The 20,228-nt window shown below is 43.8% G+C and overlaps 1 protein-coding gene across 1 annotated transcript in view; it reads left to right on the forward strand.

Annotated features, from left to right (window-relative positions):
- Positions 1-20,228, forward strand: part of LOC116973727 (dynein heavy chain 8, axonemal-like) — a 622,328-nt gene that overhangs the window by 264,526 nt on the left and 337,574 nt on the right. The window contains 2 exon segments of the mRNA XM_033022036.1: positions 6,080-6,206; positions 8,986-9,221. Of these exon segments, the coding sequence (XP_032877927.1) occupies positions 6,080-6,206; positions 8,986-9,221 (363 nt within the window).

Consider the following 20,228-nt stretch of genomic DNA (forward strand, 5'->3'; position numbering starts at 1 on the left):
CCTCCTCTCTTCTCATCCCCCCCTCTCTTCTCATCCCCCCCTCTCTTCTCATCCCCCCTCTTTCTTCTGCCCCCCTCTTCCCCCCCCATTCTCTCTCACCCCCCTTCTCTCTGCCCCCCCTTTAATTTCCTCATGCAGTCCTACAGCTACCTTCAGGCCAACATACCCGATTCCACAGGATACCACCATTGCTCTGGCCACTTGAGGCTGGGACAGCCGACTGACGGATCTACAGCTTCCCCAGTTGCCTCCAGGCCAGGAGACATTTTGTCGAGACCCGACCATTTCCCCTCAACTAAACACTCCTCCACCCAGCAGAGCTTGTCCTCTCCCTCACCAAGTTTTCTTTGGATTCCTCTCACTTTCTTCAAATCAAAAGTATAGCCATGGACACTAGCATAGTCCTAGCTATGCCTGTCTTTTCTTTGGGCACATTGAACATTCTTTGTGCCAACCCTAGCTCCATTTCCATACTGTTTCTGTATAACATCGATGACTGCATTGGGAAAGCCTCTTGCACCTGTACAAAATTTGGCAACTGCTTTTACACCAGGCACGGTGGCACAGCGGTAGAGCTGCTGCCTTACAGCGCCAGAGACCTGGGTTTGACCCTGACTACGAATGCTGTCTATATGGCGTTTGTATGTTCTCCCCATGACTGCGTGGGTTTTCCCTGAGTGCTCCACGGTCCTCCCATACTTCAAACCACACGAAAGGTTTGTAGGTTAATTTGATTGGTAAAATTGTCCCTAATTGTGGTGGATACTGTTAATATGCGGGGACCACTGGTCAGCACGGACTCGGTGGGCCGAAAGGGTTGATTCTGCGCTGTATCTCTAAACTAAACTACAACTTTATATTGACGAACCATTTCTGACACCTCTCTCCCTTTTTTTGATCTCTGTCTCCATTTCAGGAGAGACTTCTATAGATACCTGGACTACACATCCTCCCACCATGTCTCTTACAATCCCTTTCTCACAGTTTCACGGTGTCTGGTGCATCTGCACTCAAGGTGGGGTTTTCCACTCTAGGAGCTGAGCCGGATTAAAGAAATCTGAGATCTTCAAGTTCCTTGGTATTAAAATTACCAACAATCTGTCATGGACCTACCGCATTGATGCACCACCCAAGAAGGCACATCAATACCCCTACTCTCTGAGGAGACTGAGGAAATGCGGCATGACTCCAATGACTCTTGTAAATGTCGACAAATACATCATAGGAAGCGTACTGTTGATTTGCATCATGGCTTGGTCTTGAACTGCCAAAGAATGTAAGAAATGGAGAGTTCTATATGTAGCCCAGTCCATCATATAGATCAAACTTGCTAAATTGACTCACTGTAACAAAATTTCTCACTATAGCAATACGTATGATAATAATAATAAACCAATACCACAATAAAATCATGAAAGGCATACACAGGGTAGATAGTCTTTTTCCCCAGAATGGAAATGTCAAATACCACAGGGCATAGGTTTAAGGGGTGAGAGATAAATTTAAAGGTTTTTATACAAAGAGTGATTACAATGTTAAAACAAAAAATACCAATTTTACTTGTGCAATAGTAAATTTAATGCTAAGATTTAATTTAATTTTTCAGATACTAAGTGCCCTTTTTGTTCCAAAATGTTACCAAAAATGCACAGAATACATTTCTACAGAAATGCCAGACAATGGCAAGGATTTAGGAAAGTGTGTATCTGACACTCACCAAAAGCATGCAGGAGAAGGATATCAGTTTCACAGTTCACTGTATCCTCAGCATTGAAGCTAACATGGCATACTGAAAGGTGGCTCCATAAATATTATACACTGATAAAGTAGCTCAAGCTTTGATGGTCCAATCACTCTGCATTTCTGGCTAAATGTGATTGTAAATTAATTCAGCTTTGTTATATTATAAGCTGCATCATTGTTGAGAATGCACTCAAACGTTGATTTCTTTGATAACTAATAACATTAAGATAGGTGGTCATGAGGTGATAGTGAGAAATAGAAGCAAAAGTAAGGCATATGCCCTTGAGCTGGATCTATCATTCACTAAAATCAAGCTAATCTTGGCATCAACTCTATTTACCTGCTTGCTTGCTAAAAGTCTTGTCTTCCCCTTTGGAGTAAACATATATTTCTTTCGAATTTTTAATAGTTTTCTGCAAAATAAATGATAAAAGTGGTCCACAATTTGCTGGCATGGTGCAACTTGCCAGTAAATTCTCCCTCACACTCTGGCTTGAAAATTCCTTGCACAATATGTTCCTCAACAGCATATTAATTGCTACCAAAAGGTATCTGATCTTGGTGAATTATGCATTCTGCAGTCTACCTCTTTAATGGAAAGCCACTATCTCCTCAGTTGGGATTTTTTCTTTCATCCACATGTATGAAGGCAACAATGAAGTATGCATCTGATCAATTATGGCAAAACCAAACAACGCAAAGATAAGCAAGTTATTGGGGTACGTGTTGATTGTACTGGAGAAGACCTCTTCCAATATTTGTCTGATGATTGAATGTAACTCTGGATTTGGCTGGCTTTTTGTGCGTGACTTAGATTTGAGCAGTTTTCCACATGTAAGATAAACATCCAATATGTAGTAGTACTTCGACAGTCTGCCTTGAGGAAGAGCTCATTCTGCACCATTATTTTACAGTTCGTAGCAGAGATGTCACTGGGGCTAAGAGCTTTTGCTGTTTTCAGTACACAGCCAATTCTTGAAAATCTCTGACTAGCCTCCATTGACTAGTTGCATGGATCATCAGAGCTTTTTTCCTATCTTGGAACTGTCATGCACTAAAGGGCATAGGTGTAAAAGGAGAGTGATAAAGTTTAAAGATTTACAAGATTTGTTTTTTTTACATGGAAAATGGTAGGTACCTGGAACATGCTGCCTGGGGAGTTTTTGGAAACATGTCGCATGTGTGAAAATGAGAAGGCTGTGGCCATGCATTTTGGAAGAAGATACAAATGAAGGAGATTAAAAGAAAGCCAACACAACCCTGCTTACACACTGAAATTTAGAATGTTGAGAACAAAGGGAAGAGTTTTAGTATAATACTAGACTAAGTGGGACCCGTTGGGTCCCAGCATCACACGGGAGGGCTGGTCCCCCAACGCAATATTCCACCTCTCCACTAATTCCAATATTGGTGGCCAGTGGGGGGGGGGGGGGTTCTGGAGCGCTAGTATGGGTGTTGTGGGCTGAAGGGACTGGTTTCCAGAGGGCTAGTACGGACATTGTGGGCCAAATGGATACTTGGTCTGGCGGCTCAGTCACTCAAGCCTGTTGTGCTGGCAGCTCACTCACTCACGGCTGGTGGGCTGGCAGTTGACTCACGGCTATTCCTTGAAATTCCACTTCAAGCAGGGTGCAAGGCCACCAAATTCAAGTGCAGTTTCATACCATTTTAAGCAGGGTGCAAGGCCACTAAAGACAGTGAGTTGTGACCTCACCCTCCTCCATCATGCAGGGACTGAGCCACGCCCACGCCCACACCAGAAGGGGCATGGCCTTCATGGCATGATTGACAGGAGAGAGAATCTCAACATTTTTTAAACACTAATATCTCTTTTATTTTTCATCGATGGGAAAATTCCTTGGCACCTGATGAGCGGAGGGGGTCTCTGAGTAAGATGGCCAAAAATCACAGCCGTACGTGGTAGCGTATTTTCTAAAATCAATATAAAGCGCAAACAGGAAGTGATCAAGATTAGCGTTTTAATTATATAGCAAGGCAACTTTAATTAGGCAAGGCAACTTTAATTAGGCAAGGCAACTTTTATTAGGCAACACAGCTTTAGCATTTCCAAACCAAAGGCAACACAGCTTTAGCATTTCCAAACCAAAGGCAACACAGCTTTAGCATTTCCAAACCAAAGGCAACACAGCTTTAGCATTTCCAAACTATATTTTCAAACCACATTAAGGGCCCTTGACAGGTCAGTAAAACCACTCACAGTTTAGTTGACATGTGTTCAGTGTTATTCACAGCTCAGACTGAGAGACGTGACCCTTTCACTCCCCCATCTTGCAGAGACTGACTGAGGCACTCCACACTTCCGGGTTTTATAGTCCCTTCGGAAGGGGCGTGGCCTTCAGGAGAGAGAATCTCAACATTTTTTAAACACTAATAACTTATATTTTTCATCGATGGGAAAAATCCTCTTGTCCTGCGCAGCGGAGGGGGACTCTGAGTAAGATGGCCAAAAATCACAGCCGTAAGTGGCAGCGTTTTTTGTAGACTTTTAGTAATAGAGATAGATAGATATGGAGTGGGTTGCACACAGTTATTTTCTTGGTTAACTATTATGATCCAGTATTCTGTTCTTTCCTCTAGTTAGGTAGCCTGATCATTAATAAAAAAGGCACGCAGCTGTTCAAATTGTCGATTTCGTGAGTCAATGTGACCAGACATGTTTAGCCCAGCACCGATGGGAAACTATGAAGAGCTAGAGTTCAGTACCCACAGTATGAAGTCTTCTTCTTATCGAGTCCACACACAAGATTAGAAGTTGTTCAGCCAGAGCTGAACTCACTTCTCGGCATCTGCATGCAATGGTGTCTGTCTTGCGCTTGTGCTTGGTGGTGTAAAGATTGGTGGAAACAGGGCCACGACGTGAACGCTCTTTCTTTGACCCCCACAGTATGAAATGCTGCCCCTATTCATGGACAAAATGGAAGAACAGTTTAGTTCTTCCCACAATTCCTAATGTATTTCCTTGATTATGTCATTTTTCAAATATGTGATTAAAAAAAAGGGCCAAATTACAAAGACCGTGCAAGGAATTAATTTTTTTAAATTAATTAAAGGACCTTTATTTCACCAGATCTATCATGAATGTACAGCTCACTCAGGAATCGATGACAGATACAATCAATGGAAAAGAAACTCAATGTCACATTGCTCTAAAGCCTCGAGCATCCAGCAACATCTCCAAGCAAAGCTCCCTGCCATGCTCACAAATTTTTAAGAAATTGAGAAATACTGAGAAAGGCTTAATATAGCTATTCACTCAGCACATGCTAAATACATTGGCTGTGTCATTCACTCGCATCAAGATTTCCTCACTCTTCTGATGTGCCTTTTTCAAAAGGAGTGTCAGGATGTGGGGAGTCATTTGCCATAAGTTACCCAGCTCACACTCAGTGTATATACTGATTTTTACTACCATCTGGCACTAGTAGTATAGTTACTTTTGTGAAGCTGACTAAAACTTCTATAAATTTCTAATAAAAGATCTAACAATTCAAATTAAAACTGTTAGAAACATGGAACTACAGATGCTGGCAAATACACAAAGTGCTGGAGTAACTTAGTAGATCTAGTAGCATTTCCAGAGAACATAGATAAGTGACATTTTAGGTCGAGATTCTTCTTCAGACTGATTGTAGGCGGGGGAGGGGCGGGGGCTAGAGAAGAAAGCTAGAAGAGGGGAGAAGCAAGACAAAGCATGGCCGGTTACAGGTGGACGCATGTGAGGAGTGGGGGGGGGGGGATTAATAGGCAGATGGTTGGAACAAAGCCGGAGATAAAGGCAGAGTGTGAGACTGGGTTGAAGAGTTGTGAATTGCGAAGCAGGAGAGAGGAAAGTAGCAGGAGGGTGCAGAGGGGAGAAATAGGTGTGCACGGGGAGGAATGGGGGGGGAAGGAGGGTTTGTGGGGAGAAAGGGGAAATTAGTTTGTCGGAGGTTACCTAAAATTGGAGAATTCAATACCTTTGGCTTGTGTGCTATCCAAGCGGAATATGAGGTGTTGTTACTCCAATTTGCACGTGGCTTCACTCTGGCAATGTTAGAGGCCTGGGTCAGAGAGGCCAGTATAGGAATGGGAAGGGGAGATCCAGTAGGTCTTGGTGTTCCGAGGTGTTGGAGGAAATTTGATTTGCATTTTCAATGATTTGTATATTAAATGAAATTAAAACAATTTTGATTAATTACATAGAAGAACATTTTATGATATAGCGTGATGAAATGTCTTTTAGCATTGGTCATCAACAAAGTACATATTTATTCAGATAAAATAGCTGAAATTGTGTTGTGATTTTCACTAAATTATTTTTTTCTCATCTACATAGGTATTTATGGACAGTAATCCCAGTCTGTATGAACTACGGGCTAAAATTGAGCACTATGCTACTATTCAGCAAGAAATTGAGGAAATCAGCTCCACCATTGCGGTAGATTTTATTGAACTGAATACAGGTGAGAGTTAAAGCAACATATACGTTAAGTACGATTATTCTTCATTAATTCAAAATGTACTTAAATCTTATCATTTCCATATGTACATATTAAAGGAGAAAAGAGACATGGCCCAGGCCATATTTCTCCTTTTCTACCTTTTTGCTTTAAAAAATATGTATTTATCTTGTAATCATAATTTAGTATTGTAGGTTATGAAGCCATTATTAAAAGTAAGTAAGCTTTGTAAAGTCAATAAGTACATAAAATATATATACGAACAGGTAGTGCAGAAGTACAGTAGCATGTGAAAATTCAAGAATTATGTGACTGAATGCTTGTAACTGAAATGTCCAGGTTTTGAGCCACGTAGCTCAAGAAGGTTGCAATGTGGCACAGGCACACTTATAACAAGGAATATCCTCAAAACTTGGTCAAGAAAACCTACACCACATCGGAGGACATTAATTATGTTTCTGAATGAGTAATGCAAAGATATTAAATTCCAACAAGAGGAATAAATATGGGGAACATGTCCCAAACATTTTACCCATTTACGTTTGCATTGTGCCAGGTTGTAAGTGTCTTGTCATGATGGGACATTATTATACAGTTTAATTATAATTGGAATTAAATTAAATTTCTGCAGGTGGGATTTCTGAAATCCTAGGAGTGAAAAGAGGGCAGGAACCAGTCATTCACAGATTCTTCTCAGCCATAAAGAGTTGGCACATTCACTCCCAAGCCTCAAGGAAGCTTTCAGCCATCCTTTCATTTATTGGCACGTCCTTCTCATGTAACCTCATTCTGGTTGTGAATTTCAGCTACTAGTTTTCCTGGTATGGAAATCAGGTAGCTTGTCAGTTTAATAGAATTAATTTCTCAAGGAAAAAAATATACAATCAACAAGATAATGTTAACTTTTCAAGTATGTTCCCAGAATTGACGAGATGGGATGAACATAAAAAAAGAAAACGTATAAACAACTGAAAGGCAACCAAATGCCTTTTAAATGTTTTTGTCTCAATTACTTTCTCCGGCAGATTGTTCCATATACCCACCACCTTCTGTGTCAAAGGGGTGCCTATCATGTTCCTTTTAAATATTTCCCCTCACCTTTAATCTATGCCCTCTAGTTCTTGATTCTCCTACCCCTACTTACTGGTCTGTAGTTCCCAGGTTTTACTTTGCAGCCCTTCGTAAGTAGAGGCACAACATTAACCTCCCTCAAGTCTTCCGGCACCTCGTCCGTGTCAAACGATAATTTCTGCATCTCAGCCAGGGCTCCTGCTATTTCTTTTCTTGCTTCCGTTAGTGTCCTTGAATATATCTGAGTAGGTCTGGGAGATATATCTAATATGTCTAAGGACAACCAGCACCTACTTAGATTGTTATTCGGACCGTCCTCAAGCCATCACCATTAATGTTCTTACTCATCATGTCTTTCTCTACTGTAAAAGCAGAGGAGAAATAGTCATTGAGGACTTTGCCCATTTCTTCAGGCTCCACACACAGATACTTTGGTTTTTGAGGGGCCCTATTCTCTCTCTAGTTACCCGCTACCCTGAATATATATGAAATCTCTTTGGATTCTCCTTAATCTTACCTGCCAGGGCTTCTCAATCCCCTGTACTCCTCCGGGGATATACTTATATAAACTGCCTTTTCCTAACCCATGCCTCCATCTTCTTTCCTGTCCATAGCCTCAGTTTCTCTCATCATCCAGAGTTCCTTTTTCCTCTCTGCTTTGTCCTTCACTTTAACAAGAACATGTATACTTTGAACTCTCACTATCACACATTTATAAGCATCCCACTTTTCAGAGGTCTCTTTGCCCGCAAAGAACTTTTGCAAACACCTATATAATACCATCGAAGTTGGCTTTGCCCTAATTCAAACCTTTAACTAAATTGACCGTTAGCTTGTGGACCTGCCATGCCCTTATCCATATTTCAGCATTTTATGCGTTTGTTTTAGATTTCCAGTATTTTGAGTTTCAGCCCGCTTTATCTTTTAGACTGCCTCCATTGCCAGTGTATCTTTTCTGAAATAAATGAACCGAAACTATACAGCAAGTGACCATTTAAGTAATTTTGATTGTCAATCTTCCTCTTATTCCAAAAACAGTTTTGCCCCAATTGGGTTAAAACCAAATATTGGTCCCCAGAAGTTGGGTCCATCAACTGATCCAAGCCAACAAAAGCCACCTGAATTCAGGTGGAATTTCTTTAACGTGATCTGAAAGCACAACATCAATCCTGATCATTTTTCTGACCCTGAAAAACTGACAGGTTAGTCATACAGCATGGAAACAGGTCCTTCAGCCAAACTCATCCATTTGTTTGTTCTTATAAATGTAACCTTCCAAGTCTTTTAAATGTTGTTATTGTACTAGCCTCAATTACCTCCTATACCTGCTCATTCCATATAACCAACACCCCAGAATGAAAAAGTTTCACCTCAGGTTTCTATTAAATCTTTCCCCTCTCACCTTAAATCTATGTCTTCTAGTTCTTGATTCTCCTGCCTCGGTAAAAGCCTCCTGAGGTCCAAGGAATAAAGCCCGATTTCAAGCCCTCAACTCCTGGCAATGTTCTCATAAATCTTCACTGCACACTTTCCAGCTTAATGCTGGAATTCACAGGAGAATGTGATTCTTGTGTAATCAATGGAGTATAGCCAGTACAATTTTAAACTACGATATTTGTTGCTTTTATATTAAATAAACAACACAAGAATTAAACTTATGTTAATAGTTTTCTATTTTCTCCATACCCACACCTCTCTTCAACTCTTTTAGAAGCAATGAAAATTGCACTTACAGTGGAAGCTAAAGGTTGGAAAATTGTGCTCAGTCGTTTCCTGAATGAACAATATAAGGGAAAAATGACAGCAATATCAACATTTATCAGTGAACAAATGAAGAATATGGCACGACCTATTCAGGACCTGGATGATGTTAGGTTTGCCATGGAGTCTTTAGCAGAAATACGGAAAAATGAGATACAGATGGATATGACGTTGGGACCCATTGAGGTTGGTGCCTTTCTGTTTCAGAGCATTTAAATAGCATATTTTCTTGCGTCATTATTTTTTCTCATGCCTTATCAGTGTTTGAAATCTGACTTTAGTAATAGCGTTCATAATATCTCCTGCCAGTCTGGTGGTGACTTTCTTGAAACGATATTTAAGAAATCGAACCTGTCAAACCATTTAAACCATTCTGAGGAAGGGTTTCGGCCTGAAACGTTGCCTATTTCCTTCGTTCCATAGATGCTGCTGCACCCGCTGAGTTTCTCCAGCATTTTTGTGTACAAACCATTTAAACCCCTTGCTGATCCTGCACTTCATCCACTTTCTTGTTTGATTCCCATTTTGTCCGTTGAGCACATTCTTAATATACTCTGTGACTTAGCATTCATAATTCTCTAAAAAGAGATTTCCATTTACTTAGAACTCTCCCCATAAAAAAAGTGTTTATCTCTATCCTAAATTGCTGACCACCTACTCTTAAGATTGAGCCCCCTTAATTGTAGACTTTCAATTGGGGCAGTCTTCTCTCATATTTCCTGTCAGCCTTCTGACATCAACGTTGAGCAGCAGTGGCAGGCAGGGCTGCAACACCAACCCTGACACAGGGGCTTAGCAGGGAAGGACAACGGTGGTACCACAGTGGTCGGCGACTATATAGTTAGGGGTGTAGACAGGAGATTATGTTGCAGTAGGCAAGACTCCAGGCTGCCTCCCTGGTACCAGGCTCCAGGACGTCTTGGAGCGGATGCAAGACATTGTCAAAGGGGATGGGGAGCAGCTGGAAGTCGTCATGCATGTTGGCCCAAATGATACAGGTAAGAAAAGAAAGGAGATTCTACAGTATGAGTATAGTGAGTTGGGTAAAAAGCTGAAAGATAGGACCCCCAGAGTCATTGTTTGCTTTCAGAGCCACATGTTAGTGAGGGTACAAACTAGAAAGATTGGGGAGATGAATGTGGGGTTGAGGGACTGGTGCAGGGGGCAGGTATTCAGATTTCTCGACCATTGGGATCTCTTCTGGGGCGCAGGTGACCTGTACAAGAGAGATGTGTTGAACCTGAACTGGAGGGGTACCAATATCTTGCCAGGCAGGTTCGCTAATGCTACACATGTGGGTTTAAACTAGATTGGCAGGGGGGTGGTTTATACAGGACAGAGGTAGGTGAGAGGTTACAAGTTGGTATGGAGGATGATGAGAGAAAGTGGACAGAATGGGCAGGAGAAAGACAGAGAGCATGGAAGAAATGTTGGTTGAAATTGCACATATTTTAATCCAAGGGACCTGACGGGTAAGGCAGACGAGCTTAAGGCATTGATAGCTACATGCGACTGGGACGTTGTAGTCATTACAGAAACCTGGTTAAGAGAGGGACAGGATTGACGGCTCAATGTTCCAGGGTACAGGTCCTTTAGGCGAGATGGAGATGAGGGTAAAAGAGGAGAGGGTGTTGCATTATTGATTAAGGAGGTGACGTTACGGATGGTTCGTTTCGTGACACTCTATGGGTGGAGCTGAGGAACAAGAAAGGGATGATCACCTTGATGGGGTATACCACAGGCCCCCAAATAGTCAAGGAGAATTAGAAGAACAAATATGCCAGGAGATTGCAGACAGCTGCAGGTCAAATAAGGTTAGACATAGAAACATAGAAATTAGGTGCAGGAGTAGGCCATTCGGCCCTTCGAGCCTGCACCGCCATTCAATATGATCATGGCTGATCATCCAACTCAGTATCCCGTACCTGCCTTCTCTCCATACCCTCTGATCCCCTTAGCCACAAGGGCCACATCTAACTCCCTCTTAAATATAGCCAATGAACTGGCCTCGACTACCCTCTGTGGCAGGGAGTTCCAGAGATTCACTACTCTCTGTGTGAAAAAAGTTCTTCTCATCTCGGTTTTAAAGGATTCCCCCCTTATCCTTAAGCTGTGACCCCTTGTCCTGGACTTCCCCAACATCGGGAGCAATCTTCCTGCATCTAGCCTGTCCAACCCCTTAAGAATTTTGTAAGTTTCTATAAGATCCCCTCTCAATCTCCTAAATTCTAGAGAGTATAAACCAAGTCTATCCAGTCTTTCTTCATAAGACAGTCCTGACATCCCAGGAATCAGTCTGGTGAACCTTCTCTGCACTCCCTCTATGGCAATAATGCCCTTCCTCAGATTTGGAGACCAAAACTGTACGCAATACTCCAGGTGTGGTCTCACCAAGACCCTGTACAACTGCAGTAGAACCTCCCTGCTCCTGTACTCAAATCCTTTTGCTATGAAAGCTAACATACCATTCGCTTTCTTCACTGCCTGCTGCACCTGCATGCCCACTTTCAATGACTGGTGTACCATGACACCCAGGTCTCGCTGCATCTCCCCTTTTCCTAGTCGGCCACCATTTAGATAATAGTCTGCTTTCCTGTTTTTGCCACCAAAATGGATAACCTCACATTTATCCACATTATACTGCATCTGCCAAACATTTTCCCACTCACCCAGCCTATCCAAGTCACCTTGCAGTCTCCTAGCATCCTCCTCACAGCTAACACTGCCCCCCAGCTTAGTGTCATCCGCAAACGTGGAGATATTGCCTTCAATTCCCTCATCCAGATCATTAATATATATTGTAAATAGCTGGGGTCCCAGCACTGAGCCTTGCGGTACCCCACTAGTCACTGCCTGCCATTGTGAAAAGGACCCGTTTACTCCTACTCTTTGCCTCCTGTTTGCCAGCCAGTTCTCTATCTACATCAATACTGAACCCCCAATGCCGTGTGCTTTAAGTTTGTAAACTAATCTCTTATGTGGGACCTTGTCGAAAGCCTTCTGGAAGTCCAGATACACCACATCCACTGGTTCTCCCCTATCCACGCTACTAGTTACATCCTCGAAAAATTCTATAAGATTCGTCAGACATGATTTACCTTTTGTAAATCCATGCTGACTTTGTCCAATGATTTCACCACTTTCCAAATGTGCTGCTATCCCATCTTTAATAACTGACTCTAGCAGTTTCCCCACTACCGATGTTAGACTAACTGGTCTGTAATTCCCCGTTTTCTCTCTCCCTCCCTTCTTAAAAAGTGGGGCTACGTTTGCTACCCGCCAATCCTCAGGAACTACTCCAGAACCTAAAGAGTTTTGAAAGATTATTACTAATGCATCCACTATTTCTGCAGCTACTTCCTTAAGTACTCTGGGATGCAGCCTATCTGGCCCTGGGGATTTATCGGCCTTTAATCCATTTAATTTACCCAACACCACTTCCCGGCTAACCTGGATTTCACTCAATTCCTCCAACTCCTTTGACCCGCGGTCCCCTGCTATTTCCGGCAGATTATTTATGTCTTATTTATGTCGTAGTAGGGGATTTTATCTTTCCCAATGTTGACTGAGAATATCATAGTGTGAAAGGTTTAGACGGGGTGCAATTTGGCGAAAGTATTCAGGAGAGTTTTCTCCGACAATATGTAGGGAATTGGGAAATTTGGAGAGGTAAGTGGATGAAGTGTTCGTGGATAAGCCTTTTGGGACGAGTGACCACTGTTCGATTAGGTTTAAGATTTTTATGGATAGGGACAAAGAGTATGGTGTTAATGAGTTAACACCATAGCATGAGTTAAATTGCTAAATTAGGGTAAGGCCAACTTTGATAGTATGAGAGAGGGACTCACTCAAGTTGATTGGAGTAGGTTGTTTGAAGAAAAAGGAACGTCAGGAAAGTGGGATGTTTTTAAAACTGTGCTGACAAGAACTTAGGATATGCACGTCCCTGTTAAAGTGCAGGACATAGCAGGCAAACATAAGGACGCTTCAATGATGATGGAAATTGAGGCTTTGATCATGAGTAAGAAGGAGGCATAGGACAGGTTTCGGCAGCTATATCCAAGCTATAGGCAAGTGTATCCCTAGAGGAGTTTCGTGAACTAAGGTCAAACTAAAAAAGGAAATCAGAAGGGCAAAAAGGAGACAGGAGAATGCTCTGGCAGTTGGCATTAAGGATAATCCCAACAAATTTATAACTAGATAAAGGGAAAAAGGGTAACCAGGGAGAGAATGGGACCTCTCAGGAATCAAAGCGGTCAACTCTGTGTGGAGCCACAGAAGATGGGGAAGGTCCTCAATCAGTATTTCTCCTCTATTTTTACCGTGGAGAAAGACAGGAGGACTGGGGAGCACAGGCAGTCAATGGAAGTGTCTTGAGAGCAGTCAGTATTATAATTGAAGAGGTGCTGAAGGTCCTGGCGCGTATGAAGTTAATTAGATAGATTAAACGAGAACTTACCGTTTGAAGTTTGATCTTTATTTCATGGGAGGATGAAGTGAGGGATTACGTGAAGAAGCCCGCCAGTCCGCATGCGCGTCAATCTTCAAAGTAGCTGTATGAAACCACAGAATAGTTGCTGACCTAAGCTATAGAAAGATTGAAGGGCTAGAACTACCGAATGATCTTTATGAGAATAGGGTTGGGAGTGGAGGGCACGTAATCCCTCACTTCAACTTCTCATAAAATAAAGATCAAGCTTCAAACGGTAAATTCTCGTTTATTCTTTCTATTTTATTTCGAAGTCACGTGAGTGACTACGTGAAGATTTCAAAGCTCTGTGGTTTCATGCAGTGACATAATCTGTGTGAAACATTTAAACAGATAAACCATTAATGGTAGGAAAAACATGAGTTATTAATATCGTGATGCTAACTTGCATACATGGCCATTGCTCTAAACTGGCCTGTAGTCCCAATAGACTTGAGTTAGACAATAACTTATGCAACAAAGTGCATAATTCTATCTGCAAATATCCAGACATATTCCACCAAATTTTATAATTTATTAACCTGCACTATGTAAACCTCACGCTGTATGATGAAAAGAAAATCCATTGTATTGGCTGCTAATGAGCCATCAGCAATATCTTGAGACTATTGAAACAAAAGAACTATCTTCCATTTCATCAGCACTAGCATGTGAGTGCACTTGTATACCTAATGACATCCCTGATCTCTGCTCTGGTGGGTATGCTGTCAACTTCAAATGTACGCAATCCTGCTCATTTGCTTATGAGATTATTTCTATAACAAGCTACCCTAATGTCAGTATGACGTGGAGACTAAGCCAGAGATTGAGTAAAGGCTGTGTTCTTTATGCTGAGATCAGCTGCTGAAAGCATAATCATCTTAAGATACTGGTCCCATAAGGAAAATGTTGAGGAATATTTGCATCACAAATTACTGATATACATCACACATTACAATGAGTGAGGCTATTAGAGTGGTCAAATAAAAGACACCCTGCATAACGTTAGAGAATAGTGGGTGAAGAACTAATCGTTTATGTCCCACTTATGGTATTACAGAAATGATAAAGCAGCACAAGCAATGTCAATTGTGCTGTCCCATAAGTTTCTCTAGGCTCAAACTGGAAGCCACACAAACCTCTGTTACTTCCGTATAGAATTGACTCACATATGTTGTTCACAAGGTTCTCATACAATCGTGCAGAGCTAGCTGCCCGAGAAGACAGGCTGTCCCAGCCGTCACACGTGATTGAGTAAATAAGAGTTGCTTCAGCCGCCTACCATGGCGTGATTGAATAGGCAAATTGATACTGTTAGATTTCATATTGCCTCATTTGTAATATCGCAAAAGATATCTACCGACGACCCATCAATTTTATCATTTGCAATTTTGCATAATACCTAAAACTCGATGACATAATGCCCTTTAATCTGAGAAAGGCAGCATTGGCTTTCACCACTAGCGTTGTTATTAAACAGCAGAATCTGTGCCTTATGTGTATAGATATGACAGAGTATGCAACTACAAGATCGATTCTCTGAGTCAGTTAAATTGCAGACACCCAATCATCCACCTTAAACTGGGTAAGTAAACCCACAATTTGATTAGCCTAATGCTAACCCGATTCGGCCTGCACCATATTTCTGTAATCTTAAGAAATATACCTCTCTAGTCCTTGGCCAAGACCACTCATCCTCGGATGAGTTGTCGCTGATTGCACTTGGAACCGCTGTTCCTCTATTGATCCTACGGACGGAAATGTTTAGGGTTTCCTACCCGCGGAAGATGCATTATTTAGTTATTCATACATATCGCTGATAATATATGATCAGCAGCTAATGACTAGAGCTGAAACCGCAGTCTCCCTTAGATGTGAGAATACGAGTTCCCTGTCAACTCTTGCTAAGAGTCACCATAAATATGTAACGTTTTTCCTTCAGTGGAGATTAGTATAATGCAAGGCTGAATCAAGTATTACCTCGCAGTCCTTTGACTGAGACCACATGTCTAAGTCTCCAGAGTGCATAACACAATCTCTTCGACCCATCACTCAATCAGGAATACTCGTATTGAGAGGCTATGGATTATTATGAATACATTGTTGATACACAACATGAACCTGCAGGTCTGATAAAGTTATAATATATGCCAGACGAGCTTTCTGCTGGTAACCACCTGTCCCAGAGAGAATGGCAATGATGATTCCAATGAACCAGTAACTCTGCTAACTGAGGAGAAATAAACCATATGTTGAGAAAAACTTCAACTACTTTATTCTATTGACCAGTCTGATAACCTCTCATAGAGGATGAAGCAGTGCTTCTCTGGTCACTATGACTATGGCCAGCCAGTTTCATGATAATGGATGGGATTTATATAGCGCCTTTCTAATACTCAAGGCGCTTTACATCGCATTATTCATTCACTCCTCAGTCACACTCGGTGGTGGTAAGCTACTTCTGTAGCCACAGCTGCCCTGGGGCAGACTGACGGAAGCGTGGCTGCCAATCTGCGCCTACGGCCCCTCCGACCACCACCAATCACTCACACACATTCACACACATTCACACACAGGCAAAGGTGGGTGAAGTGTCTTGCCCAAGGACACAACGACAGTATGCACTCCAAGCGGGATTCGAACCGGCTACCTTCCGGTTGCCAGCCGAACACTTAGCCCATTGTGCCATTTGTCGTCCTAAGATGGTCTACCCCGATCCAGGGTAACCAAACTGTTCCTACTTGGAACTTACAGAGGGTACTGTGTAAGGCACCTTGCCAATGTCTCTACATCAACCTGATCTTATCACAGAGACAGTGAAAAACGACTAGACAGCCCATGCTGGCAGTAAATCCAAGCTGGGCTGACAGACTGCTCCATTTCGGAGTTTACGGAGGTTAATAACGAGACCTTACTTACCAGCGTCTCTAACCCCAGGTCGATTTCCTTTGGAGTTTCAGCGAAGTTCCATTTGCAGACCCTGTCCATCATGCTTGTCATTTCAGTTAGATAGGTGATGCCGCTGGCCAACTTCTCTTGTAGTGGCTTGTCCGTCCCCGAGGGAATAGCAATTTTAGAGGCAAGAGCACACAGCTTTCCCTCATGCGATTGTCGTACATCATGCATTAAAGCATGGGATCCCGGCACATAGTCATGCTCGGGCTCATGTTTGGAGTCAGTCCGTACTGATCTCTGACACTCTCTTAGAGTGAGAGAAATATTGCACCCTGAACCAGACGTTGCCATATCCGTATGCCTCAGACTGTCTCTGCATGCTTCCGTAATACCAAGCATATTTTGTGACACCATCTCCGATAGTCTTTCGGGTGGGAGGAAAAATAAGAACCCTGAAACCAGGGCAGCTACAGGCATATGACTTGAACTGCCTGTAATACAGAGCATAATATATATGTCTCCATCTCCATCGCTTCATACATTCGAGTGGGAGGACTTATGCAACCCTGAATCAGGAGCTGCCTCAGGCATGTGTGCATATACTTTGGCACCATCTCCATCACTACGTTCAACCGAGTGGGAGGGAAATTGCAACCCTGAACCAGGAGCTGCTTCAGGCATATGTGCATATACTTTGGCACCATCTCGACTACTCCTTTCATCTTAGTGGGAGGAAAATTTGCAACCCTGAACCAGGACCTGCTGCCTGACATGCCTTCGTAAGACAGAGCAATCCTTGTGTTATAATTTGATTAATCAGATGTTCTCGTTGGGACAAAGCCCAATCACATCTGCTGTAGATGTCCCAAGACTATCTATGACTTTGCCGCGACTTGGGGCTGTCAGGCTGCTTCCTTTAGCAGTCGAACCGAGACTAGCTGCAGATCAGTGCTCTGTTGTTATCATGATTTATCAAACAGACTGCACCTGCTAGTGACTCCGAGTCCTTGCTCCCTTCCGGAGCCAACGGATTTTTACAGGGAAGGACTGGAGCGCCTCTGGCCTCTATACGCCAGACAGAGTGGGAGAAATACTGCAACCCTGCCAGGTGTTGTTATAGGCAATGACATATATATGATTAAAAGAAAGCTATGCCTATAAAATCAGAGATTTGACTACTTTATTGATATGCTAAATAATCTTCCACAGTCCCCTGTAATGAGCGGAAATTATCATGACACCACCTGGTGTAGCTTCCACAGGTGACTGATAGGCACAGCTTAAACAAGGCTTCCAAAGCCAGGAGCTCTGGACTGCAAAGGCAAGTCCAATTTCACTACACCATAGGTGTAAGTGATAATAAATGTCCTTTGTAATTATCTCTTTTAAAACTTTATTGGCATGATAAGATATTGCCAAGAATTAAACATGACTTTAGAATGCTATTGGCTATGATAATCACAAACGCGACCTGATACAGGTCCGTGGGGGGCGCTGCAAGCCGGCGCCCTGTCAGCAGCGTGTCCGTTTTTTTCTACTTTTTTGTTTTTTTAGTATGTTTTAATGTATGTTTTTAATGTTCCTCTGTGTGTTTTGTGTGGGGGGTGGTGTGGGGGGGGGGGGTGATGGGGAAACCGCTTTGGTCGCCTCCTCCATGGAGAGGCGACTTTTTCCAGGTCGCCTCCCCCGTGGCCTAACAACAAGGATCGGCGTGGCCTTTCCCGGAGATGCGCCTGGGGCTTCAGCGGCGGGCGCAGCGTGGACTCTCGGCGTGGAGCGGGCGAGCCCTCGCTGGGGCTCGCCGGAGGGGAGCGCTCCGTTTCGCTGGACCGCGGCAGCCGGCAGCCTGAAGCCGCGGTCTGCAGAGCTCCAGATGGCGCTGCGTCTACAGCCCGGGATCTCACGTTGGGGACCCGGGGAGTAGAAGAAGCTTCCACCGCCGGGCCGCGTCCAACTTCTACCGCGGGTGCAGTGACGACTTACCATCGCCGGGGATTCCTAGAGGGGAGCTTTGTCTGTCGGCCCTGCAGTTTGCGGTGCTTCTGGCTCCGGCGCGAACTTTAAATCTTCGACCGTCAGCCTGTGGCCTACACCAGCCTGAAGCCGCGGTCTCCGGTGGGGAAGAGTCGATCCTGGACTTACCTTGACTTTTACCTTGTCCTTTTACCATCTGGACGTCGCAGCGATGGCTGCGGAGGGTTGAGGTACCGACCACGGGGGAAATGGAGGAGGACTGGCCAATTTCTGTGCCTTCCACCACAGTGATGAATGCTGTGGTGGATGTTTGTGTTATATTTTTATTGTGTTTGTGTGTTCTTTATCATTGTACCACTGCTGACAAATTCATTTACTTGCACTTTATGTGCAATGTGACGAATAAAACTGATTGGTTGATTGATTGATTGATTGTGGCAACTGTTATTAATGCCACCTCTATTATAGCCGCCCAAAATAAAGTATACACTATATGCTGCTGTAGCATGGCTGTAGCAGTAACTGTTAAAATTGTACGGTGCTACGGCAGGCTGAGCCTCCTAAGCGGTAGCTCTAGGCTGCGGCTATTTTAAAACTCACCTGCTGCTGGCGATCTCCTGCAGTGAAATAGACCTGGCTGCCGGCAGCCGCAATTTAAGAATTTTAGCTCCTTATGGAGCCCCACGCTGTTTCCAACTCTGGCTGCCTACTCCCGTATGGAGCTCTGATACCGGCAGCTGTAACACTTAACGTAGCCAGCGGTCTCCCATTTGGGCCGTCTGCTACCGTGATAACGGCAACAGCCGCAATCCCAGCAACTCATGGAGTCTACGCCGGTCTCCCATTTGGGCAGTCTGCTGCCGTGCAGATTATAACGGCAACAGCCGCTATCCCAGCTCCTTATGGAGCCTACGCTGGCCTCCCATTTGGGCCGCGGTTCCCAATTTTAGCCGCCTCTCCCGTTGGGGAGCTCAAAATGCGGCGCAGATTCTATTCACTGTAGCTCCTATGGAACTTCCACGGTGGCCGAAACCCCCGGCCGCCTCCATAGCTACCCCGGGCACGCTATAGAGCGGCCCGGTGAAAATTGACTTACCTTGCAGAGCAGTACAAACTGCTCCGCTCGAGCCAGTGCGCTACACGAATTGACGTGCATGCGGACTGGCGGGCTTCTTCACGTAGTCACTCACGTGACTTCGAAATAAAATAAATCTCCTGGGCCGGATCAAATATATCCAAGAACACTGTGGGAAACTAGAGAAAAGATTTGCGGGAGCCTTGGCTGAAATTTATTATTCGTTATTCAATGCGGACGAGGTGCCAGAAGACTGGAGGGTGGCAAATGTTGTGCCCCTATTCAAGCAGAGATTCAATGAAAGGACTGAGAACTATAGGCCTGAGAGCTTAATATCTGTAGACAAGATGGCGGACTGCAGGAGTGGGCGCCGTTGTGTATGGCTGCTCTCCCTGCAGTCCGCCCTTTCACCCTTTTTAATTTTTATTTTTAGTCCTGTCAAAAAACAAATGTTAGTTGGAGGTCTTTTATGTGGTGGGTGGGGGAGGGGAAGGGGGAAACTTTATTTCTCAGTCCCCTACCTGCTCGGAGAGGCGGCTTCCCTCCGAGCTGCTTTTTCGCCCCTTCCTCGCGGCCTGCCATCGAAACTGGAGCGGCCTTTCCTTTCGGGACCAGCGGGGACAACAGCTTCTGCGGCAGCACAGCGCTGGGATACCGACACAGAGCGGGCGATGCCTTACCGGGTCGCCGTGCGGTAAGCTCCGGAGTGCTGTGGCCGCCGACTTCAACATCGAGGAGCTGTGGCTGTGGAGCGTCCAGTGGGCGGCGCTGGATTTGGAAC

The sequence above is a fragment of the Amblyraja radiata genome, chromosome 5 (genome assembly GCF_010909765.2).
Source record: "Amblyraja radiata isolate CabotCenter1 chromosome 5, sAmbRad1.1.pri, whole genome shotgun sequence".
Taxonomy (NCBI): domain Eukaryota; kingdom Metazoa; phylum Chordata; class Chondrichthyes; order Rajiformes; family Rajidae; genus Amblyraja; species Amblyraja radiata.